The following is a 26,116-nucleotide window of genomic DNA, read 5'->3' as shown; positions in this document are numbered from 1 at the left end:
TAACCTATCATAAATAATTTTATATATTTAGAAAAATATTATTACAATAATTTCTTCATACATATTAATCATCATAGTCACAATTCATAATATAAGAGAACAAACTGTCAAATATCATCTCCATAGATTCTCAAAAGATATAGTACAACCTTATAATATATACTAGTCCTCCTCTGTACCCAAGCAGCCGAGATTTTCTTGTTCCATGGCGGGTACTTGCTCCAGGCGGCGGCGTCTTCGGCGGAGATCTTTTCCCTTGCTTCCATCAACTTCCTGGGGTGGTCCTACGGCAGGCGGCTGCGCGACGCTGCAGTCGTGGGTCTCTGTCTCGCAGTCTCCGACCCTGCTGCTTCACCACGCCTCCGCGACGTCCGGACCAATCACCACTCGAGGTGCTCCTTCTACCCATTGTCGGCCCGCCGCCATATTCTTCCTGCCGGGTCGCCGCTCGCCGCCGTTGCACCTTGCCACCGTCGGTGCACTCCAACTTCTTTATTGGAGGTAGGGTGCCCCACACTACCTAGGAGTGGGTACCCTTTTATCTACTTGCCATTTTAAGGGCTTTCGAACCGCTGGGTGGGCGGGAGCTAGGACAAGAGCCGGGAGCTCACTCCGGCCACGGTGGGACTCGAACAGCCATTAGGCTGTTCGGTGATAGATTACTTCATGCAGGCTTTTACTGCCTGCGCCACCGCTCCCCAAACATGCGGTCTGGGGGCAGGATCAAGCCCCCAAAGGGCTTCTATCAGGCCCGCAGTGGGACTGGCTGTCTTCTGCTGCTTCTTCCAGTTCTGCTGCTGCTGCGTCATCGTAGGTTTGCAGCTTACAGATTACACACCTGAACAGCAGACTCAAGATAGCTACAGCACAGACATTTCGACGCAGTAATTCAGAGCAATAAGAAGAAGAAGAAGAGATTGGATTTATAACCTGCCCTTCACTGTCCAAAGGTGTCTCAGAGTGGCTTACAAACTCCTTTCCCTTCCCCTCCCCACAACAGGCACCCTGTGAGTTAGGCAGGGCTGAGAGAGCTCTTTCGAGGACTGCTTGTGAGAGAACAGCTCTGACAGAACTATGGCTTTGCCCAAGGTCATCCAGCCAGGTGCAAGTGGAGGAGTGGGGAATCAAACCCGGTTCTCCCAGATTAGAGTCCCTGCACTTCACCACTACACCAAACTGGCTCTCAGCAAGAAGTGTCAGTTATCAGACACCGTTGAATAAACAAAATATCACATGAGTTCTAATGTTCTAAGCATGTTTTTGTTTTAAGTGAAAAAAACAACACCTTTGTCTTTGTGTCCTTTATAAAGTTTCTATCTCCGCTACCTGGCATTCCATTTTATGACACACGTGGCCCGACCCAACAAGGTCTCATTTATGTCAGATCCGGCCCTCATAACAAATGAGTTCGACACCCCTGCTCTATAAGTAAAATTGCTGGTGGTAATAGTCCTTTTGCAGCCCCCTCTCCGCACCTGTGTGTACTAGTACACCTGACGAGAGGTGGGCGGTGGGTCCCCGAAAGGCCAGAGCTTCAGGGAGCCTCTCAGCCAGACTCGGCCTGGCGCCCGAAAGAAAGAAGCGAAGAGACCATGCTTTGGTGCCTGGTGCGTAACACTCAATGCGCCCTCCCTCCGGGTGGTGCTATGCACTGCGCGGAACCCCTCAGCGGGAGGTGGGCTGGTCTCAGCCATTGCTTTCACACACACTAAATAACGCACTTTCAACCCACTTTGCAACTGGTTTTTACTGTGTGAAATGACAAAATCCACTTGCAAATGGTCACTGAAGTGGATGGAAACTGTACTGTTTAGCATGAGAGAGGCTTTTCTGTTGGGTTTTGACAGTGAGATATAGAAAAAATTGTATTTAGCAGAGATAAGATAACTTAGCAGTGCCAGAGTAAAATAATTCAGACTCAGAGTCCATGCGTGATTAAAATAGAAAGTTTTTACTAAATTCTAGCATAGGGAAGGGTAACTGGGATGAAAATAACAAGGGAGCTAAACGGCTACATCCTTACACTACAAAAGACAAACTAGAAGAGCGTTATGGCTTCTCTTCTTCTTCTTGAGAACAGCAAACAAAGATGGGAAGAGGAGCCATAAAATGCTAAAACACTATGACACTTTTGTCCCAATCAAACTCCTAGATCAGGGAGAAGTTTCCCGGGCTTGTACTCCTAAAAACAACCTTGGTTACATGAACAACATGTGACTTCCTGTGAGCAACACAAACAAGCATTTAACCCCAGATCTTGAGAGTCCCTTGGACTACAAAAAGATCAAATCAGTCAATCCTAAAAGAAATCAACCCTGACTGTTCCCTGGAAGGCCAGATAATGAAACTGAAGCTCAAATACTTTGGCCACCCAATGAGAAGGGAGCACTCACTGGAGAAGACCCTGATGCTGGGAAAGATTGAAGGTCAAAGAAGACGAGGACGGCAAAGGATGAGATGGTTAGACAGTGTCATCGATGCAACGAACATGAAATTGAGCCAACTTCAGAGGACGTCGGAAGACAGGAGGGCCTGGCGTGATCTGGTCCATGGGGTCGCAAAGAGTCAGACTCGACTGTGCGACTGAACAACAAATACTGAGTGTTTTCAACTTGTAATACCCAACATTGTCCCCCCCCCCATACTGAGCCAGGGCATGGCGCCCCCTCCAGCCACAGAAGCTGCCCCCCACTGCCCCCTTGCCGCCTTTCGCCTCCGCCAAACAGAAAGGGGGACCGTCTCCAGCCAGTGTTCCCTCTAAGCTGAGTGAGTGTGAGCTAGCTCACAGTTTCTTAGCCTCCGGCTCACAGATCTTTGTCTTAGTTCAGGAAGGATGTGGCTAAAGAGCAAACTAATGTATGCAGCACCCAAATGGCTCGCTCACAACTTTAATGCCAGTGGCCCACCAAGTAGAATTTTTGCCCACAGGACGCCACAGCTTAGAGGGAGCATTGCTTGCAGCCACTGTTCCCTCTAACCTGAGTTAGTGTGAGCAAGCTCACAGTTTCTTTAGCTTCCGGCTCACAGATCTTTGTCTTCGCTCAGGAAGGATGTGGCTCCAGAGCAAACGAATGTATGCAGTAGCCAAATTCCTCACTCACAACGTTAATGCCGGAAGCTCACAAAAATAGAATGTTTGCTCACAAGGCTCCGCAGCTTAGAGGGAGCATTGCGTCTCCGCCGCAGGGTCTTCTGTGAACCAACCGGCCCCGGGGCATTACCTCCTGAAATAGAGTGAGAATTGACAATACCATCATACAACAGACATCCACCACTTTCCCCTATTATATGCTTGTAAAATAAACGAAACATACACTCAAATACGCAAGGGAAACTGAACTCAGTAACACTGTAAGCTAGTGTGAAGTGTCTGGAATACTGCAGTGAAAGAATCAAGAGAATATCTTGTTGGGTACACGAGAAACTGCAAGTGAAAACACTTGTGACAGTAGCTGGAAAACTGCAGAGCTCAGGGAATGTTATGCCTGCATTTGATGACGTCACAACGTGGTGGAAGGGCTTTCCATATATAGGAGGTAATGCCCCGGGACGCTGGGGCGGACTCTGCCTAGCAACCGGCGCGGCTCTTTTTTCTATTGGGCAGCTCGGCCCATCTGAAGCTCTAGCCCCGCCTTCCCGCCCAGTCCGGCTCTCAGCTGCGTATTAAGCCGGCGGCGAGATGCGGAGCGGGAGGAGGTTCCCACGCGGCAGCGTCCGGACTCGAATGGGGTTCCTTCAGTCTCGCCTTTTGCTCCTGGGGGCCATCGCCCTCCTGTTGCCCTCGAGGCGGTTCTGCGCCGGTGAGTAACCTCTGGTGGGGGCTGGGGGCGCAGATTTTGCATCTGGGGCCCGTGCCTTTCCGGGCGGCTCTGCAGGGCATTTCCTTGACGTGCCAACAAGGAGGCTCTGGCCGATTTGCGGATCTCCCCCCCTACACACACGCACACACACCGGTTAAAGCCGACCCCCCCATATTTTGCAAGCGCCTCGGGGCAAGCTCTGCCCAGCGCAGGGCTTGGCTCTTCCAGGAAAAGCGGCTTCCCAGCCCTTCCCCTGCTTGTTGCACCTGCAGGCAGCGCCTGCCGCTCTTATCTGAGGAGGAAATTAGATGTATACCCCCCAGCCCTTCACTACCCAAAGGAGTCCCAGAGCGGCTGACAAACTCCTTTCCCTTCCCCTCCCCACAACAGACACCCTGGGAGGTAGAAGAAGAAGAGATTGGATTTATACCCCCCAGCCCTTCACAACCCAAAGGAGTCTCAGAGCGGCTTACAAACTCCTTTCCCTTCCCCTCCCCAAAACAGACCCCCTGTGAGGTGGGTGGGGCTGAGAGAGATCTGACAGAAACTGCTCTTTTTTTCAAGGACAGCTCTGAGAGAACTTTGGCTTGCCCAAGGTCATCCAGCAGGTGCAAATGGAGGAGCCGGGAATCAAACCGGGTTCTCTCAGATTAGAGTCCATGCACTGAACCACTACACCAGACTGTGGAGGAGTGGGGAACGGTGTGGTTAGAACAGAAACTGGGCGCAGTTTTCTCTGCCTGCTGGAGCGGTGCCCGTCTTGGTTGGGGATGCTTGCAGAGAAATACTCTCTGGAAGACAGAGCATAACAGGGCCCTTGGATTGAATGAGGGAACAGAGGCAGCTTCGGGGTGCCCTCAGCTATACCCGCCCACGGTTTGTTGGTTGGTTTGGATTTGTATTCCGGCCTCCCTGCCAGAGGGCTCACATCATAAATAGATTAAAAAAACGAATACATTAATAAATATAGGGGAGTCAGCCGTGTTACTCTGTTGCCGGCAACATAGTAAAAAGCCCAGTAGCACCTTTGAGACTAATAAACTTTATTGTCGCACAAGCTTTCGAGAAGCACAGCTCACTTTGCCAGATGCATGGAGGGTATGAAGAAACTGGCCAGAGATATGTAGGTGGTAAAGGGAGGGGAGAGAGGGCGCAGGAAGTGCCATGTAAATGCAAAACAGTTGCAAAAGTCAAGAAGAGTTGGTTTTTCTACCCTGCCCTTCACTACCCAAAGGAGTCTCAGAGCGGCTTACAAACTCCTTTCCCTTCCTCTTCCCACAACAGACACCCTGTGAGGTAGGTAGGGCTGAGAGAGCTCTGAGAGACCTGTGACTGACCTAAGGTCGCCCAGCTGGCTGCCTGTGGAGGAGTGGGGAATCAAACCCTGTTCTCCAGATTAGAGTCTGCCGCTCTTAACCACTATGCCACAGTTGGCTCCAATTGCATTTGACTCAGACTTGGTTTGAATAGAGACTTTGGATGGTGATCACATTACCAGAAGTAACTGCCAAAGTTTGTTAGTCGTAAAGAGAGCTAGTCTGGTGTCGTGGTGAAGTGCGCGGACTCTAATCTGGGAGAACCGGGTTTGATTCCCCGCTCCTCCACTTGCAGCTGCTGGATGACCTTGGGCAAGCCATAGTTCTGTCAGAGCTGTTCTTGAAAAAAGAGCAATTTCTGTCCAGAGCTCTCTCAGCCCCACCTGCCTCACAGGGTGTCTGTTGTGGGGAGGGGAAGGGAAAGGAGATTGTCAGCCGCTCTGAGACTCCTTCGGGTAGTGATGGGCCGGGTATAAATCTAATCTCCTCCTCTGTCACAAGTTCTTTCAGAGCTGTTCTCTCAAGGGCAGTTCTCGGGAGAGCTCTCTCAGCCCCACCTACCTCACAGGGTGTCTGTTGTGGGGAGGGGAAGGAAAAGGAGTTTGTAAGCCGCTCTGAGACACCTTTGGGTAGTCTAGGGCGGGGTATAAATTTCTTCTTCCTCTTAATAAATATAACAGTGTTTAAAACAGCTAAAAAGTACCATTTAAAACCACGGTGTATAACCACAACATCATCTCAGCTGGAGGGGTTAGATCCAGAGATCTTCTTAACCTGGGCCGAACGATGATGATGATGGCAAACGTCAGTTCTCCCCTCCTTTCTCTCCCAGGGCCCTCCGCTTTGCACACCCTCCACTATTTTGCCACAGCTCTCTGGGAGCGTGGCTGGCAGATACCCCAGTATGCCTGTTCGGTGTACCTGGATGACCAGCTGATTGGGCACTACGACGGAACCACCGACCGGTGCATGCCTCAGTCTTCCTGGATAGCGGAGATCAGCCACGACGACTCTGACTTCTGGGCCAGGAGCACTCGAGGGGCGTTTGCCTCGAGTTTAGTCCCGGATCTGATGATTCTGAAGAACATGTACAACCAGAGCAGAGGTGAGTGGGGGGCAGGAGGGGCCGCGGACAACGTCCACCTCACATTCTTGTCTGGCAGGGGAGGGGGTGGCGTTGCCAGGTGCCCTTGGGGGAGTTGAACGGTGTTGGGTGATAGTGAGATATTGAAAAAAATGGTATTTAGCAGAGATAAGTTAGTCCAGCAGTGCCAGAGTAAAATAATTCAGACTCAGAGACCATGTGTGATTAAAATATAACAGTTTTTACTAAATTCTAGTATGGGGAAGGCTAACTGGGATGAAAATAACAACAGAGCTAAATCGGCTACATCCTTACTCTACAAAGACAAAACTAGAAGAGACTGATTATGGCTGCTCTTACTTCTTCTTCAGAACACCAAAGAAAGACAGGAAGAGAAGCCATAAAATGCTAATACACCTTGACACTTTAGTCCCAATCAAATTCCTGGATCAGGGAGAAAATTCCCCGGCTTTCTACATCTAAAGAACATTGGTTACGTGAGAAACATGTGACTTCCTGTGAGCCACATAAACAAACATTTAACCCCAGATATACTGAGTGTTTTCAACTTGTTAATACCCAACAAAAGGTGACCCCCTCCTTCAAGCTGAGAACCTGCTTTTTATTTTGTTTTTTTTTAATTTATTATCAAATTTATACCCCGCCCTCCCCGCAAAGCAGTCTCGGGGCGGCTTCCAAAATGACAAACATACAGCTTAAAACACTCTCATTAAAAACACAACAAATAAAACAAGCATAAAGTGCTGGCGGCCATTAAGATCCACTTAGATGACACACTTTCAAAGGACTTCCATTTCCCCAAGTGTTCTAAGATGCTCTTCCGCTCGTCGTTTCCTTACGGCCACAACTTGATGGTGGATCGTGGGCCAGGCGCTGCAGCGGCCGGGCGATCCGGTGGCGGCGGCCCCTAGTTAAATGCCTGGTGGAAGAGCTCTGTCTTGCAGCCCCTGCGGAACTGTGAGAGGTCCCGCAGGGCCCTGATCTCCGCCAGGAGCTCGTTTCACCAGGTAGGGGCCGCCACCCAAAAGGCCCCGGCCCTAGTAGCAGCTAGCCTGGCCTCCCTCGGGCCAGGGAGGGTCAACCGATTTTGAGACCCAGACCATAGTGCTCTCTGGGGTATGTACGGGGAAAGGCGGTCCCGTAGCTATGTCTACATTTCAAGTCCTGCCTCTTGTACCCAGCAACTTTGACAGCTAACATATCATAGAATCATAGTTGGAAAGGGATCTCCAGGGTCATCTAGTCCAACCCCCTGCACAGTGCAGGAAATACACAAATACCTCCCCCACAGACACACACCAAGTGATCCCTGCTCCATGCCCAGGAGATGGCAACCCCCCCCCCCAGGAAGTGCCGTGTGAATGGAAAACAGTTGCAAAAGTCAAGAAGAGTTGGTTTCTCTACCCCGCCCATCACTACCCAAAGGAGTCTTAGAGGGGCTTACAGTCACCTTCCTCTTCCCACAACAGACACCCTGTGAGGTAGGTGGGGCTCAGAGAGCTCTGAGAGAATCTGTGACTGACCCTAGGTTGCCCAGCTGCCTGCCTGTGGAGGAGTGGGGGATCAAACCCTGTTCTCCAGATTAGAGTCTGCTCCTCTTCACCACTACGCCACAGCTGGCTCCAATTGGCTGACTCAGATTTGACTCAGACTTGGTTTGAATAGAGACTTTGGATGGTGATCACATTACCAGAAGTAACTGCCAAAGTTTGTTAGTCGTAAAGAGAGCCAGTCTGGTGTAGTAGTTAAGTGCGCGGACTCTAATCCGGGAGAACTGGGTTTGATTCCCCCACTCCTCCACTCGCACCTGCTGGATGACCTTGGGCAAGCCGTAGTTCTGATAAGAGCTGTTCTTGGAAAAAGAGTAGTTTCTGTCAAGAGCTCTCTCAGCCCCACCTACCTCACAGGGTGTCTGTTGTGGCGAGGGAAAGGGAAAGGAGTTTGTAAGCCGCTCTGAGACGCTTTTGGGTAGTGAAGGACGGGGTATAAATTTCTTCCTCCTCCTCAGACACAGGGCGGCAAGGAGGGATGTGATCAGCTTTGGTGATGCGGAGGATTGAACTCGGGGCCCTGCATGCCGTGCACTGAGACGGAGCCCCCCCCCCAAAAAAACCCTCCCCATTTTATCTTTCTAACTAGAACTTAGCTATTTACGTCTTTAAGATCACAGAAACAGTAGAGGAGGCCCAGAAAACAATCGCCATGCATATGCCACCTGAGTTTTCCCCCCTCCGTCCCTCTGGCTATGTGGGCAGCACATGTGGCATTTTGGAGCCGCCGCTGCCCCCCTCCAAAGTAAGCCTGGCCTCTTCCCTGCCACCTGGTTTCCTGTCCTTTTAAGATGCCATTTCTGCTCACACGTGAAAGATGGGGAAAGAAAAGTAAAAAGAAAATGAGGAAGGCGCATGGAAATGAAGAAAGAGACACGCGCAAACCCACCCCCCCCCCCCCCCCGCTGCCGCCCCAGAAGCACCAGTTTGGAAGTCGAGGCCAAAGCGGAGGTTGTTTCCAGGCGGAAACGACTTTTATTAGCTCTTGTTTTCTCTCTGCTTGGCTGAAGAACTTTGTACGCCATCTGCAGGAAGGGGGCCGTCGTGGTCTTTTCCCAAGCACCCCCTCTCAAGTGGATTTCCTGTTTATTCTTTCTAAATGCTGCCTCTCCGGAGAGAGGCAACGTCTAGCAACGGGGCAGAAACTTCAAAACAAGCCGAGCCTCAAAAACAAACCACTACAACCAAGCCAGGGCATAAAAATTCGTTTCTCAAACGCAGACTGAGCAGCATAAAGATACAGATGGAGCCAGAAGCAGGCCCGGAAGCAAGGAAGAGATTAACACACACACATACCCCGTTAAAAGACTGGGTGAAGAGTACTGAGACTGACGCATCGTCGAGTGATTCCCAGCTCATACTTTACTTAGTGATCTCAGAAAACAGGAGATAGAATCGCTAGCCCGCAGGCTGCTTCTATGTCCATTAACAACACTGAACAGCTACTAAGGCTGTTCGAGACCCACTGTGGCCGGGGTGAGCTCCCAGCCCTAGTCCCAGCTCCCACCCACCCAGCGGTTCGAAAGTGCAATAAGCACAATGCGAGTAGATAAATTGGGTACCTGCCCTAGGTGGCAGGGGGCACCCTCCTCCTTGTGGGGTGTGCAGCGGCGGCGGAACAATGGAGCGGTTGGTGAGCGAAGCGGCGGAGTGATTGGCAAGCAGCCCTGGCGACCTAGTGACGTTGAGCGACGGAGACTGGGCGGAGGTGGAGTCGTGGAGGCGCGGGGGCGTGACGGTGCGGTGCGGCGCGGCGTGGCGGAGCCAGCAAAGACATAGCTGTGGCTGGCTCGTGGCCATGTCCCAGGATAAAAGCCCGCCAGAGGAAGTCGCTGGAAGCAAGACCCGTCCCAAAAAGAGGAAGCAAGATCCGCCCCAAGGTGCCAGGTGGTTGACCGCCAAGAAGAACACCTGAAGCCCGTTGGAAAGAGCCAACAAGAGCTGCCTGGGTGCTGGTAGGCAAACACTTCCCCCCCCCAGTTAATGTGGCCCTAGGTAGGAAATTAAAAATCGTATGTAAACCGCTCAGAGACCCTTCAGGGTTCGAGCGGTATATAAATTGAAAGTCAAAATAAATAAATAAATAAATAAATAAATAAAAAAACATACCCGTGACACACGCCCACACCCGTGATAGGCTATAGACAAGAGTTACATCCTTATCGGTCCCCTGTAGCATCCCTACTCACCGGTTGGCGGGTTTTAAAATCCCAGGGCTCTATTGTCTCCGGTAGCAAAGCTTCGCTAGTTGGTCGGGCCACGTGGCGGCCCGACCGCACGTGCGGTTCCACTAGTACACAGCACTGGGTAAACAGACATTTCTGAGCCTGGCATGGGAAGGAAAGCAAGGTAGGTGCCAGGCAAGCCTCGTGGAGGAAGGCGTTCCAAAGGCCAGGGGCCACCACCAAAATGGCTCCGTCTGCAGTTCCGGTCTACCTCACTTATGAAGGCGGGGCACAGATAGCAGGATTTGGGAAGAGGATCTCAACTGGTGAGCAGGGCATTGGGCTTTTCCGCATTCTCTGTAAATTCCTGTGGGGGGCGCTTTTCTGTTCTGTGAGTGTTTTGCTTCTTCTCATGGTCGATTTGATATTACACTTGTTTACGTCCAGCGTAAAAACCTGCGGTTTACCTGCTGAGCGGGATCCCTCCCCAAGAAACAGGAACTTACAAATGAGGGAAATCCCAGTAGTTGGAGGCGGTCTGGAAATTGATGGGTAGCTGGTGCAGATGTTTCAGCACGGAGTCGATACAATCCCTCAACAATCCATATATCTAATAGCCAAGTTGCCCCCTCTGTGCGGATATCTAAATCCGCACATCGGGGGCACTTGGGGGGGGGGCAGAAAGATTTTCCTGCACACTTGGAGCAGTCTCCAGGTGTACAGAAAAATCTAAAAAGTTGAAAAAAGTATACAGGGGATATTTAAATCCTCCCAAAAGTAAAAAAGCGTTCCCTGCGCATGCGCAGAGAATGCCCCAGCAACTGTCCCGCCGCTGCTGCCAGGGGGGAGGGGGAAAGAGAAAGAGAAGGCTTGGCGGGCCGAGCTGAGGCCTTGCCGCCGGTGCCGGGGAGGGAGAAGGCTTGGTGGGTCTAGCGACTGGGAGCCACGCAGGCCTCGCCATTAGTGCCGTGGGGGCGGGGGAGAAGATCTTCGTAGGTGTGATCTGAGCTGTGCCACCAGAGGCCTACTAGGCCCAGGGAGCCTGGCTAACAGTAGGGGAGGCTGGGCCTACAAACCCCAGAAGGCCTTGGGAAGTTTTGGCACCGATTTTGACCAATAAGGAAGAAGAGGGCTGGGGAATAAAAGAACTGGTACAAGAAGAAAAGCTGTTCCTCTTCCCAGGAAACAGAGCCAGAAGAGAGGCTGATGTGGGGAAGAAACCCTCGTCCTGAGGGAAGGGTGAGTAGTCTAAGGCCACTTGAAATGATGAGCTAGGGACAGTATATATTTAGACACCCACTTACTGTTATATTTCTGCACCTTGTTTGTTTGACCTCTTATAAAATAAACTGTTTTCATCGTTCACTCTGCCTGGTCCTCATGCCTATTATTCAGCCAAAAGGGAGGTCTGAAGGTCTTGGGAGGGTGCTCTGGGCCTTCTCAAGGGATCCTAAACCCAGAGTGGTGGCAGCGTCGGGTGACACCCCACCTGAGCCGTGACAGTATCTCTCAGGCCTCTGCTATGTGTGTCTTCTCCAGGGATCCACACCCTGCAGGTGCTCTTTGGCTGCGAACTGAGCGGGGACGGCCGTACCCCCAGAGGGTTTGCGAAGTACGGCTACAACGGGAGGGACTTCCTCAGCCTGGACTTTGCGACTCTCACCTGGACCGCGATGGATGCGGAGGTCACGCCCATCAAGAGGAAATGGGATGCCGAGCACCGAGGGAAAGTCTTGGAGCATTTCCTGGCCGGCAGTTGCGTGGAGTGGTTGCACACACACCTGCGCTACGGGAAAGAGGTTTTGCTGAGGGCAGGTGAGGAGGTGAAAGGGGGGAGGCAGGGGGAGGGTTATTCTGCACTCCCCTCACACTTGAACAGCTGATGCACCCATGCAGAGGAAAGAAGCAGAGGAATGCATTTTCGACAGCTAGTGGGAGCTAATAGTCTGGGATGCTGTGTCATGTATGTGTGAGGATTTGTTGATAAATCAGTTTTCAACTGAAAATCCCCCCCAAGGCAGTTTACAACACAATTTGCTTCATTCTTAAAAATTTTAAATATACGGAAATCAATAAAAATGCAGTGATCTATACATTTCCTTGCATGTAGAAAACTAGCAACCCAGGGAGAGGACTGGACCACAGCCCTTTTTCATGACACCTCCTCTTGTGGTTGGGTGGGACCATTCCAGGCCACACTTCGGGGAGGGGCATGTGTCGGTGTTTCCCCCATATGTAAATGAAGAGCCACCTCTGCTACAGGGCCTCTGCCTCAGTTTCCCTCTCCGGGACAAATTCTCCCTCCCCACAACACATCCCTTTATATTACTGTGGAACTTCACTAGCAGCTTCGAGTGGGGATTTAAAGTGGGAAAGAGCCCCCCCATCTCCCCCCCCCAATGCAGCATCCAGAGGCCAGTCTGGTGCTGCCTCCCCCACCCCCACAACCTTTTGGAGTTCAGACCAGGCGGGTCTCCTGCTGGGAGAAGAGGGGAGGGGCCCTGGGGAATTCCCGGCTGTCGAGCTTTTCTTCTCTTTGGAATGGCAGAGGTGTGTGTGGGGGGGTGCTCCTTCCCAGGACAAAACAATATGTTAAACAATTATAAAGTTGGTGGTGTCACAACAACAACATTTATGCATCCTGTAACTATATTAAGGCATAAGATACGATATTTCCTTTTTTGAAGATAAGACGTAAAGCCCATGTATTCAGCGTAACTTGATATCTTGACAGGAGGAGTCCACATAGTCATAACATATTCCAAACAGCCTTGGCAAAGACGCCCATTCTAGATAGTTGGAAGATGCGTTTCCTTCAACTTCTTCAGTTGGCCGGCTGATGGAGTGGAACCTGATTTCAACAGACCACGAGGTTCATAATGTAAGGAGCGAACCTATGATTCACTCTTTACACTGTGAACCTTGTGGTCTGTTGAAATTACTGGAAACAGGTTCCACTCTCACAATGTAACTTGATAACTTGACTCCTCCTGTCAAGTTATCAAGTTACACTGAATACATGGACTTTACGTCTTATCTTCAAAGGAGGAAATATCGTATCTTATGCCTTAATATAGTTACAGGATGCATAAATGTTGTTGTTGTGGCACCACCAACTTTATAATTGTTTAATATATTGTTTGGGCAACCTTTGATGGTGTTTTCGACTAGTGGAATCTGTATATATGGGACTCCTGTGACACTAGTCTTTTCCCCTTCTTGTTTGAATTTACCATCCCAGGACAGGGCTAAATCAGTGGGCCCCAACTTTATGCATATGGGGACCCCCAAGTCCAACTTGACTTGGAGTGGTGGCCCACTGAAAGAGAGAACCTCCAGAGCACGCCAACCAATCCCTACAACTGCAAAACACGGAGGCCCTGTGGTTACGGCTCTGTGACCCACGGGTTGGGCAACGCTGGTCTGCGTGAACCCCCGCCCTGGCCCCCGTTTCTGCTGCTCGCTCAGTGTCTCTCCTGCCAGCATGGGGGGGGCCCAAACTTGGTTGTTTTTGCAGACCCACCGATGGCTCTCATCACCCGCAAGACAGGATCAGACGGCCTGGAGACCCTCGTCTGCCAGCTCCGCGGCTTCTACCCCAAGGAGATCGCAGTCACTTGGAGGAAGGGCGGGGAGGTCTGGCACCAGGACACCTCCCACGGGGGTGTGGTCCCCAACTCGGACGGGACCTACCACACCTGGCTCGGCATCAAGGTTGACCCCAAGGAGAAGGACCATTTCCGGTGCCACGTGGAACACGACGGCCTGCCGAAGCCCCTGGACTTGGCCTGGGAGGAGCCGGGTGAGAGACTGAAGGGGGGGAGTGGGAAGGCTGGCCCCTTTAAGGGAAGATGGCCGACTTCGGGAGTTTCCTGAGGAGTGGAAGGAGGGACAAAGTGAGAGCAAAGCCTACTGCCACATCCCCAGGGGAGAATATAGCCACTTAAACCAGTTTGGTGTAGCAGTTAAGTGCGCAGACTCTAATCTGGGAGAACCGGGTTTGATTCCCCACTCCTCCACTTGCACCTGCTGGATGACCTTGGGCAAGCCATAGTTCTGTCGGAGCTGTTCTTGAAAAAGAGCAGTTTCTGTCATGAGCTCTCTCAGCCCCACCTACCTCACAGGGTGTCTGTGGTGGGGAGGGGAAGGGAAAGGAGTTTGTAAGCCACTCTGAGACTCCCTTGGGTAGTGAAGGGTGGAGTATAAATCCAATCTCTTCTTCTTCCAGGAAGAAGAGCCAGTTTGGTGTAGTGGTGAAGGGCACGGACTCTAATCTGGGAGAACCGGGTTTGAATCCCCACTCCTCCACTTGCACCTGGCTGGATGACCTTGGGCAAGCCACGGTTCTGACAAGAGCTGTTCTTGAAAAAAGAGCAGTTTCTGTCAAGAGCTCTCTCAGCCCCACCTACCTCACAGGGTGTCTGTTGTGGGGAGGGGAAGGGAAAGGAGTTTGTAAGCTGCTCTGAGACTCCTTCGGGTAGTGAAGGACGGGGTATAAATCCAACCTTTTCTTCTTCTTCTTCTACTTCCCAGGGTGTCTGTTGTGGGGAGGGGAAGGGAAAGGAGTTTGTAAGCTGCTCTGAGACTCCTTCGGGTAGTGAAGGACGGGGTATAAATCCAATCTCTTCTTCTTCTTCTCTAATGATTTCGCCCTTTTCTCCATTTTAGCCTCTTCCAGTCTTGTCTGTGTGTGTGTGTGTGGGGGGGTCGTCTTCAGAGAAGAAATTCCCTCCCCAGGGAGGGAGGCTCATCACAGCCCCACATCTGTGGCCCCCACACCACCTGGGCTTGGGGACTTCAAGCTTTCCATCCATGACCTCTTAGCAGTGGAGTCCCACGTTCTGCATGCAGGAGGTTCCAGGCTCCCTGCCACTGTTTCTGCCACTGAGGCCTTGCAGATACGGGACCGGTCTGAGTAGATACATTTGTTTTCCCCTCGTTTCAGCCCCTGTGTCCAACGTGGGGCTCATTGTGGGAGTCGTCCTGGGGATCGTGGCCGCTCTCGTCCTGGTGGGGGCCGGGGTCATCTTCCACACCAGTAAGTAAACCAGGGATGTGTGTCAGGTCTCACGAATTCAACGTAGTCACGCTTATAGAAAGGATAACTTTATTGATAGACATGAGTTCACTGAACAGCTTCTCTGTTCAGAATAACCCGGGAACCCCCGGAGAAGACAAGCACAAAGAAAATTCAAAATGGTTACAGCCAATGGTTATAATTCCCGCTCAAGCCAAAAGCCTCTTTTTGCACGGCTACTTTCCTGGGAGACAAACGGCCAGGTTGTTTTTTCTACAAAGCAGTTCCCACAGTTTCTCTCATTAAAATGAAACGCAGATTACTTCACTCTAACACCTGTGACCTTGAGAGAGATTTACAAAGCAGTAAATAACTTCTTGCAAGCAGGCAGTGTCTAGGCATGCGCATGGATACAGAAGCGTTGACCAGGGAGGGGGGGGAAAAGACATCCAGTGTATAACATAGCACAGCATACATAAAACATGATCAGGAACTGAAAATATCAATTGGCAGCTTGCTGACAATGTGTTGGGTGGGCGGATCGAGTGAAAGGACAACTTGGAGCCACAGGCTAGAAAATGACCGTCTCCTGCCTGCAGATACTTCTTTGCTCTAAGAAGTTGGGTCTGTTTAGCCTGGGAAAGAGAAGGCTTAGAGGCGACATGATTGCAGTCTTCAAGTATTTGAAGGGCTGTCACATAGAAGATGGAGCGGATCTATTCTCTCTTGCTCCGGATTGCAAGACTAATGGGTGGGAATTACAAGAGAGTCGTTACCGCCTAAATATCAGGAGAAACTTCCTAACTGGAAGAGTGGTTGAGCAGTGGAACAGACTGCCTCGGGAGGTGGTGGATGCTCCTTCGCTGGACGTTTTCAAGCGGGGGCTGGACGTCCATCTTTCGGGTATGTTGTAGGTATGTAGGGCTGTCTTTCGGCTATGCTCCTGCAGAGTGCAGGGGGGTTGGACTTAGATGACCTGCAAGGTTCCTTCCAACTCTAACATCCTATGATTCTATGATAAGGGACTCAAGAAGTCTTCTTGATGTCAACTTGTAGAGGGTGCCCCAAAAAAACACTGCAAGACCAATGGGGGAACGGTGGGCTCTCGAGGCCTGCTCTAGCCCGGGGGCGGTGCTGGATGATCTCTGGAGGACCCTTCAAATCCCGACGCTCTGATTCTGTCTCTGCAGGAAAACCACGAGAGGACAGCTACCAAGAAGCACGGAGTGAGTGATTTCCCCTCCCCTCACTGAAATATTGCCTTGATGCAAGGGTGTGTGTGTGTGGGGTGACAGCTGCTGTGCTGGCCACAAAAAGAGGGAAGCTGCCCACCTCCCCTCCCTGGCCAAAATGATCTGGAGGGGGGGGAACTTTCTGTGGCCCACGCGGCCAGCCCACTGTCAGCCTTAGGGACCCACTCCGAGAAGCAGTATGCAGCAGTCGAAAGGAAGGAATTAGAAGAGAGAGAGAAGAGATTAGATTTATACCCCGCCCTTCACTACCCAAGGGAGTCTCAGAGCGGCTTACAAACTCCTTTCCCTTCCCCTCCCTACAACAGACACCCTGTGAGGTGGGTGGGGCTGAGAGAACTTGACACAAACTGCTCTTTCAGGAACAGCTGTGCCAGAGCTTGTGACTGACCCAAGGTCACATCAGCAGGTGCAAGTGGAGGAGTGGGGAATCAAACCGGGTTCTCCCAGATTAGAGTCCGCATACTTAACCATGACACCAAACTGGTGTAGAAGAGATTGGATTTATACCCCATGGCCCTTCACTACCCAAAGGTGTCTCAGAGCGGCTTACAATCGCCTCTCCCTTCCCCTCCCCCCAACAGACACCCTGTGAGGTAGGTGGGGCTGAGAGAGCTCTGACAGAAACTGCCCTTTTTCAAGGACAGCTCTTATCAGAACTACGGCTTGCCCAAGGTCATCCAGCAGGTGCAAGTGGAGGAGTGGGGAATCAAACCCGGTTCTCCCAGATTAGAGTCCGTGCACTTAACCACTACACCAAACTGGCTCTCCCAGCTGGATTCTCTCTTGCTAGAAGGAGTTGTTGGGTCTGATCCAGTTGTGTTTTCAGACACTGTCCTCCCCTACTGGGACACGTCTGTGGCCCCTTGGCCCTCCCCCTTTCCATATTCTGAAAAGAGTTGTAAATTTTCCCGGGGGGGCAGGGCCGTAGCTGGGGGGGGGGGCAGGGCAGCTACTGGGCATGTAGAAGATCGCCAGTTCAGTCCCCGTTGGGATCGTCAGGATCAGGTCATGTGAAATCCTGGAGAGGCACTGCCAGGCAGAAGAGAGACCAGAAAGATGGACGGAAAGAAGAAGAAGAAGAAGAGATTGGATCTATACCCCGCCCTTCACTTGGAGTCTCAGAGCGGCTTACAAACTCCTTTCCCTTCCCCTCCCCACTACAGACACCCTGTGAGGTGGGTGGGGCTGAGAGAACTCTGACAGAAACTGACAGAGTGGGGAATCAAACCCAGTTCCTCCCAGATTAGAGTCCGCACACTTAACCACTACACCAAACTGGCAACTTAACCACTACACCAAACCTTCACCCCAACACAGCCACATCTGTTCTGGTGCCCTTTGGGAAGACGTAAGTGACCAGAACTTTCCAGAAGTGCGGGCTGAAAGGAGAGTTGTTAGGCAGAGCCGCAATTCAAGAAGTTCTTTCTCCCCTCCTACATCCAGTTTGGTGGAGTGGTTGGGAGCGTGCAGACTCTCATCTGAGAGAACCGGGTTTGATTCCCCACTCCTCCGCATGCAGCCAGCTGGGTGACCTTGGGTTGGTCACAAGTTCTCTCGGGACTCTCTCAGCCCCGTTTACCTCCCAGGGTGTCTGTTGTGGGGAGGGGAAGGGAAAGGAGATTGTAGGCCGCTCTGAGACTCTTTTGGGTAGGGAAGGGCGGGGTATAAATCCAATCTCTTCTTCTTCTTCTTCCCCACCCCGTCAGATGTAATAATTGTGGGCCACGCCTGGGTGGCTCGAAGCACTTGGGGAAGGGAGTAACTCCTCCTCCCTCCTGTGGGAATGGCAAACGCAGAGACAGTTCGAAGGCAAGGAATGTGGAGGAGCCGAAACCGCAGCTTGCAGGCTTTGATTTACTTGGTCTCAAAATTCTGACATATTCTTCAGGTTTCATTTGCTTCGTTCAAAAGAAAATGACCAGACTCAGGGGTCGTTTTCTAGAAAAAGAGGTGCAGGAGCTCATGTGCATAACTCATCTGCATATGCCACGCCCCCTGACAAAGGGCAGGCCTGTTTAAAATGAGTTAAGGCATATTTATTTATTTATTAAACTTATACCCTGCCCTCCCCGTGAGCGGGCTCAGGGCGGCTTCCATAAAATGGAAACTCATATGCAAATGAGTTTAAATCCCCTCCGCTTCCCTGAGTCTCTCTGCAAAAGCGGAGAGGCTCAGGGGAAAGGGAGCCATGTCTGTCCGCCTCCCCTTTCCCTCCGCAGCAGGGAGGCAGACATCTGGCAGGGAACCCAGGCATTTAACCCCCCCCCACTCCCCCGAGTTTCTCCACAAAAGCAGAGAGGCTCAAGGGAAGGGGGGGCATGTCTGCCTGCCTTCCCTTCCCTTCTCCAGCCAGTCTGCCACAGTGGGCTGGTTAGAGAAGCATAGGGCAGCCAGGGAGGCAGGGGCACCTAGAGAAGATCAGGCAGGGAACCCCCCCCCCCCGAGTCTCTTCGCAGGCGGGCCAGGAAAGGCGGGGCTTCTTACTGCCGGAGCACTGCTCCAGGGTGCTCCGGCAGGAAATGAGCCCTGGTCAGACTTAAAGCGGTGGGGAAATAAAAAGGGGTGTGTGGAAAGTGTGTTAGGGAGGAGATTGGACCACCGGTCTCTCCAGGGAGAGATCCTGACTCCCCCCTTCCCTCTTCTCCCTTCTGCAGCAAGTGACCAGGGATCAGACAGCTCTGTCAGTGGTAAGTGGGGTTGGAGGGGGGGGCATAGGGAGATGGAAATGGGTTTTTGCTGTCTTGTGGGAGAAACCTCGAGGCTTGCAATCAGTGCTCCCTCTAAACTGTGGAGTCCTGTGAGCCAAACATTCTACTTTGTGAGCTACCAGCATTAAAGTTGTGAGCGAGCAGTTTGGCTGCTGCATAAATCAGTTTGCTCTGGAGCAGTGTTCCCTCTAAGCTGAGTTAGTGTGAGCTGGCTCACCGTTTTTTAGCCTCCGGCTCAGCCATTTTTGTCTTAGCTCAGGAACGAGGGCTCCAGAGCAAACTAATTTATGCAGTAGCCAAATTGGTCACTCACAACTTTAATGCCAGTAGCTCACAAAGTAGAATTTTTGCTCACAAGACTCCATAGCTTAAAGGGAGCATTGCTCTGGAGCCCTCCTTCCTGAGCTAAGACAAAAATGTGTGAGCCAGAGGGTAAAAAACCCGGTGAGCTAGCTCACGCTGACTCAGCTTAGAGGGAGCACTGCTTGCAATATAGTCTCAGTCCTTGGATGAGAACCATATCTCCATGACCCCCACGCAGACCCCCATTTGATCAGCCTCTCATTGGAAATCGTGGAGGGGCTGTGAGATTTGGAGCTGGTGAGGCAACAAAAAACAGAAAGCAGCCGCGAGCTGAATTTCCCGCAAAAGGCATATTGTTAAAAAAGTAGTATTATCCCCCCCCCCCAAAAAAAGTATTATTGCATTTTGTACTTCCACCGTTCTTTGTTCCTGAGGAAGGACCAGAAGTCTGAAACACTGAAAATTAATTAGGAAATGTGTTGGGTGTTTATCTTGTACGTTTATACTTTGGACTCTGTGTTTTCCTATTATGGATCTTATTGGCTTCTGTATTTTCCTATGCGGGATTATATGGATAGATTCATTTCAGACTATATATGCATTTCACTTTGTTGAAGTCTCCTTTTATGTGTGTGTGTGTGTGTTGCTTCCTGTTCTTCTTTGCTGGTGAGACACAGGCAGATTGGCTCACTTCCTAATTTATATTTATGTATTTATGTATTTATTTATTTATTTATTCCCCATATTTCCACCACCACCACCCCAGCTGAAGCCGGCTCAGGGCAGCTGACATAAAATCAATGTACTGTTACAGTAAAACAATCGAACCACTTAAAACAATACTAAAACCAATTAACAATAGCATATTAAGTGCTAGTGTTGTTGTTTATTGAATCAACGATGGCCAGACACATGCGTTTAGCTGTAAAGCCGAGCCCGGCAGCGTTTATAGGAGAGAGCAGCTTTTCTTTTAAGGGCTGGAGGGAACATCTCATCTCTCCTTTTCACTGTTCCGTCTGGCGCTAAGTCAACAGCGTGCCTTCTGGACGTGATTCAAACGCACGGCCAGAGTCAAGTAGAATTAAATCATTTTTATTAAGCTCGACATGCATTCAGAAGAGTTCTCACAACCAAAGTTGAATCACTGGTGAAATTCACATCTTTTGTAATCTAATTCAGTTCACTGGCTCATGGTGAAAAGGATTGCGCGTTCCCACCTCCAAGGCCACGGGAAGAGAGCTGTAAAACCCGAGTCCTTGCGCGTCTGTATGCCGGATGCTGTGGGATGTCTAACTAAAGACTTCAATTCCCAGGAACCACTGCTCTTAAAGCTATATGGCAGTTCTACTTAACTACAGTTTAAAACGCTGGCTGGGGCAGCACACTACCGTATCGGCTCATTCTGCCCACAGCTGGCTCGCGTAGGGTCTTCTGCATATGTCTTTCAGGCGGCTGGCACAGGCTGTTAATGCCAGTTCCAGTGGCGACAGGGCCTCCTATCCTAGTTGTTCACGGTGGCGGCGGCTCCAAAAGCCTGGCGGAAGAGCTCTGTTTCACAGGCCTTGTGGAACTGCAGGAGGTCCCACACGGCCCTGATCTCTTCCAGGAGCTCATTCCACCAGGATGGAGCCGCCACCGAGAAAGCCCTGGCCCTGGTTGTCGACAGTCTGGCCTCCTTAAGAGTCGGGAGGGCCGCTCGGTTCTGGGCCCCTGAACGCAGTGCTCTCTGGGGAATATGTGGGGAAAGGCGGTCCCCTCGGGCAATGTTCCCTCTAAGCTGTGGAGTCTTTTGAGCAAAAATTCTACTTTGTGAGCTACTGGCATTAAAGTTATGAGCAAACAATTTGGCTACTGAATGAATTAGCTTGCTCTGGAGCCCTCCTTCCTGAGCTAAGACAAAAATGTGTGAGCTGGAGGCTAGAAAACTGTGAGCTAGCACACACTAACTCAGCTTAGAGGGAACACTGCCCTCGGGGGTGTAGGCCCCTGACCATAACAGGCTTTAAAGGTCAGAACCAGCACCTTGAAACAAATTTGGTATGCTATCGGCAACCAGTGCAGTGCCTTTAGCACAGGCTGGATGTGCTCCTGGATTGGATGTGCTCTTGAGAGAGAGAGAAGGTTTTTATTGTATTTAGCCATAGGCCATTACAAACCACAAACAGAGAAGAATGCAATAAAACATGGAAAATTGTATAAAATAAAATATAGTCTAAAGAGAGCCAGTTTGTTGTAGTGGTTAAGTGTGCGGACTCTAATCTGGGAGAGCCAGGTTTGATTCCCCACTCCTCCACTTGCACCTGCTGATGTGACCTTGGGTCAGTCACAAGCTCTGGCACAGCTGTCCTTGAAAAAGAGCCATTTGTGACAGAGTTTGTAAGCCGCTCTGAGACTCCAAGTGAAGGGCGGGGTATAAATCCAATCTCTTCTTCTCTTCTTCTTCTAAAACATTGTAAATCCATAATACCGAGGTTATAAACAGTTAATTAATTCACAGCATACCCACTAAAATCAGTATTAGCTAGTTCCCCTAGGAACAGCGTTGGCCCATATTTTCCTTGCAGCCAAGGCAAATAAAGCCATTCTATTGGATATATCGGCATTGGCACCGGCTAGCAAAAATATAATCTTCTCTGGGACTGAATGAAAACTTAAAACTGATAAAATGCCAGATAAAAAATTTGACCTAGGTTGGAAACACAAAGGGCAATCAAAAAATGTAATGGGAGAGATCCTCAATAGCAGGAGAGCCACAAATACATAAACGCTGTGCCTTGGGTGTTCTACTATAGCGGCCAGCCAATACAGCCATAGGCATTGATTCAAAGTACAGAGATGTGAAAGCTGCTCCAAGGTTATGATTATCAATATTGACCAGGTAAGGTGATCTAAAATGATCGTTCTTGAATGATTTAAACCAGGTAGCAGACTGTGATTTTAAAACTGAATGTCTATCTAACAGAGCGTCATTCTGCTGGGTCGGTAGGCCCTTTTTTTCGGGTATCTTCTCACTCCTGATGCCCACTTTTTCACTGGGCCAGTGGCCTTGATTTGTAGGGGGCTGGCAGAGGGGGCAAGTGGGCCTATCTCCAAGCGGAGGAATGGTTCTAGGTGGCCTTTTCATTCCCTAACCTTTCTTGCTGTCAGCCGGGAACTTCATTCTCTCCCCCTTTTTGGTTTCTGCAGCCTGATCTCCCATTGGCTTGTGAGAGGGACCAGAAGGAACCCATCTGGATCCTCCCAGGAACGCACGACCCACGTGAGCTGTGGCCCATCTTTGGCACCCTGATGCCCGATTCTGTACAAGTTATTAACATTAACTCTGCTGCAAATCAGAGGATGGCGGAAAACAGGAGGGCCTGGCGAGATCTTGTCCATGGGGTCGCGAAGAGTCGGACTCGACTGTGCGACTGAACAACAACAGCTGCTGCAAAAAATCCAAAGACACCGGAAGCTTTAGGAGAACTTGGAATTCTGTGATTTTTGAAAAGGGCTGCTAATACGGTAACACGAATAATCAGCTTGATTGAGCCCATTGTGACTTCTGAAAGTGCTTGCACAGCTTGTACCGTATAATAGCTTGGTTTTCGTTGTATAAAAATTATACTTTGGACTCTGTATTCCATGGGTCCTCCTCAGGAAACAGGAAGCCTCCTCAGGAAACAATCCATAGACAAAAGAACCTCCTCAGGAAAGCTCCTCCATTAGCATGTTCACAGCTTGGAGAACTACTACAAGATAATGACTCAGCCCTACCCCACCTTCCTGACTAGATAGAAATTACCTGCCTACCATTTTTCTTCTCACCTTGACACAGAGAGTACTCCATCTTTCTGTGTTATACCTCTGAGGATGCCAGTCACAGCTGCTGGCGAAACGTCAGGTCCTACGATGCCAAGGCCACGGCCAGACAGCCCGGAAAATCTACAGCAACTAATAAAAATCATATGATTTTATTTTATATAATATTATTTCCCCCTTTGTATTTGAGTAGGCAGAGCCACTATCGTTTACAGTTCAGATTTCTTTTAATAAAAAGAGAAAACGGTGTTATGAATTCTGTATTTCTTATACAGTCCTGTTCAGGGGTCATTTTGTAGAAAAAAGAGGTGCAGGAGCTCATTAGCATAGCTTATTTGCATATGCCACACCCCCTGACATCACCGGAAGTGTGTCAGAAGGCAACACCCACCGCTCAGGCTCCACTGGACTGTTCTGGACCACCGAGAAGGAAGCTTCACGGTAAGTGAATACAAATCTTCCATTTGTAGTTCCCTCCCCCCCCCCCCCGGGTGGGTGGGTGGGCGGACACTGCCAAGCAAGCATGCCCTGGGAATTCTGGGATGAAACCCGGTGTTCTTGGAAAAGGCCCAGGTGGCGACTCCAGAGTTTCCCAAACAAGGCAAAAACAGCTGCTTTATTTTTATTTATTTATTACATTTATACCCCGCCCTCCCAGCCATGGCCGGCTTTGGGTGGCCGTTTTAGCTTGGGGAAATTTTTTTGGGGGGAGGGGAGGTTTCCCTGCCAATCTAGCAGTTCGAAAGCAAGACATTGCAAGTCGATAAATAGGTAGTCACGCCGGCCACATGACCACGGAAATGTCTTCGGACAGCGCTGGCTCTTCGGCTCATAAACGGAGATGAGCACCGCACCCCCCCCCCGAGTCGGATTAAACTGGCTTTGGAGCAAGGGACGTGTTGGGGTTTTGAGAAATAAAACTTGTAATTCAGCAGAGATAAAATAGCTTAGCAATGCCAGAGTAAAATAATTCAGACCCAGAGTCCATGTGTGTTTAAAATAGAAAGTTTTTACTACATTCTAGCATGGGGAAGGGTAACTGGGATGAAAATAACAACAGAGCTAAACAGCTACATCTTTACACTACAACGACAAAACTAGAAGAGAGCGATAATGACTTCTGTACTTCTTCTTGAGAACAACAAACAAAGAGAGGAAGAGAAGCCATAAAATGCAAAAAACACTTTGACACTTTGCTTCCAATAAAACTCCTAGATCAGGGATGATTTTCCCGGGCTAGTAGTTCTAAACTAGCATTGGCTACATAAAACAGATGTGACTTCCTGTGACAACACAAACAAGCATTTAACCCCATATATACTGAGTGTTTTCAACATGTAATACCCAACAGGACCTCTTCTCTCCAGGCCAGGGGCTGGTCCAGGAGAAGGAGGGGGAGGATATATCCCTACCCCCCTCCTTCCAGGTAGAGGAGTCAGGGGTGGGGGTGGCCAATGTTCCCTCTAAGCTGAGTCAGTGTGAGCTAGCTCACAGTTTTTTAGCCTCCGGCTCACACATTTTTGTCTCAGCTCAGGAAGGATGTCTCCTGAGCAAACTAATTAATGCCATAGCCAAAGCGCTCGCTCACAACTTTAATGCCAGGAGCTCACAAAGTAGAATTTTTTGGCTCATGAGACTCCACGGCTTAGCGGGGGTATTGGCCAGTGCCCCCCCCCCCTTTTACAAAGACAGTTTAAATTAAAACTCATTTTATAAATATAGGATACCAGGATAAAACAAACCATGCAGGTGGCTAAATGGATGACTTGTGTGTGCTTTCAGATCTCCAGTAAGTCATTCTTTTTCTGTAAAGCTTATGACCTTGTTCTGCTCTGACTTATCTATACTACTGGGTATGCCAAATAAAGGTTCTCTGTTCTTCGCTATCTATACTACTGGAGCACCAGAAGCCAACACACGCTGACGTTTTCAGAGTCTGGGCGGGAGACATTCCATTTCCCCCCCCTCGAAGAACTCTTACACAGCTTTATAGACACAACAATTAACTCTGCTTAAGCCAGAGGGGATGTAGACATCGAAACAAACACACTTTTAAATTTTACCAGCTTTATGAATCATTTTTTACTTTTAGGGGGGGGGCAGAACTCCACCTTAGTAAACAGACAGAAGTGGTGATATCAATTCTTTTGATGTCAGGGACAATTTTAATTGCTCTTAATTGGAAAAGTAAAAAAATCCCATCATTGGTTCTATGGAGGTCGAGGGTATGGGATAACATAACATAATCTCGGACAAAATCGCAACTCAACTTTCCTTAAATGAAACGAATACTTTTATTTCGGTGTTTACTGAAAAATCGTGGGTTTTTTACCATATCAACAATGATCAGTCTCAAAGTTTCAAGTGGCCTGAAAAATATATTGATTTTGTGTTTTACTAAAAATACGTAAAGATTATTGTATTTACAATTTATATGTATACTGATAACTTTGTTATTTACCAATGTTAATCCGGATTTTTTTTTTGTTCTATGTATTAATGTTGTATTGTTATATATACTTGATAAAAATGGTTTATTACAAAAATAAATAAAGAGCGGGGGGGGGGCCCTCGAACCCACGGCCGAGTTTGCAGAGGGCAAGTCTCCCCAGAGGGCGAGCGCAAAGAGCTCCCGGGGAAGAGAAGGGTTCCCCTGCCGAAGGGGGGGGGGGGGGGACGACGACGACGGAAGGGTGGCTCGCCTTCACACCCACCCCCCTGCAAAGAGATGTGCATGTCCTTGAACCTCTGCCCCCCCCCTCCGTGGGAAGAAGAAGACCACCCTGCAGCTGGTTGTCTAACTTAAAGGTAAAGGGTCCCTTGCTCGAAAGCCAGTCGAGTCCGACTCTAGGGTCGCGGTGCTCATCTCCGTTTCCAAGCCGAAGAGCCAGCGCTGTCCGAAGACGTTTCCGTGATCATGTGGCCGGCATGACTAAACACCCAGGCGCACGGAACGCTGTTCCCTGCTTCCCACCGAAGTGGTCCCTATTGATCTACTTGCAATGTCTTGCTTTCGAACGAGCTGCTAGGTTGGCAGGAGCTGGAACTAGAGACGGGCATGCGGCACCTTGAACTAGATTGGGGGGGGGGGGAGATTT

At 50.0% G+C, this 26,116-nt stretch overlaps 1 protein-coding gene across 3 annotated transcripts; it reads left to right on the top strand.

Annotated features, from left to right (window-relative positions):
- Positions 1 to 3,659: 3,659 nt before the first annotated feature.
- Positions 3,660 to 22,901, top strand: LOC107124100 (class I histocompatibility antigen, F10 alpha chain-like). Of its 3 annotated transcripts, XM_015427486.1 has the most exons (8): positions 3,660 to 3,800; positions 5,949 to 6,221; positions 11,476 to 11,751; positions 13,454 to 13,738; positions 14,882 to 14,974; positions 16,144 to 16,179; positions 18,861 to 18,893; positions 22,404 to 22,901. In XM_015427486.1, the coding sequence occupies exons 1-8, from the start codon at positions 3,680 to 3,682 to the stop codon at positions 22,406 to 22,408; spliced, it is 1,122 nt and encodes a 373-aa protein (XP_015282972.1). In that variant the 5' UTR covers positions 3,660 to 3,679; the 3' UTR covers positions 22,409 to 22,901. The 3 variants fall into 3 exon arrangements, with proteins under 3 accessions (XP_015282972.1, XP_015282974.1, XP_015282973.1); XM_015427488.1 differs by lacking the exon at positions 18,861 to 18,893; XM_015427487.1 differs by lacking the exon at positions 22,404 to 22,901 and having other exon boundaries at positions 16,144 to 16,226; positions 18,861 to 18,883.
- The last annotated feature ends 3,215 nt before the right edge of the window (positions 22,902 to 26,116 follow it).

This window comes from Gekko japonicus, unplaced genomic scaffold (assembly GCF_001447785.1).
Source record: "Gekko japonicus isolate JY-2015 unplaced genomic scaffold, Gekko_japonicus_V1.1 scaffold3837, whole genome shotgun sequence".
Taxonomy (NCBI): Eukaryota; Metazoa; Chordata; class Lepidosauria; order Squamata; family Gekkonidae; genus Gekko; species Gekko japonicus.
This window is presented reverse-complemented; position numbering and strand designations above follow the sequence as displayed.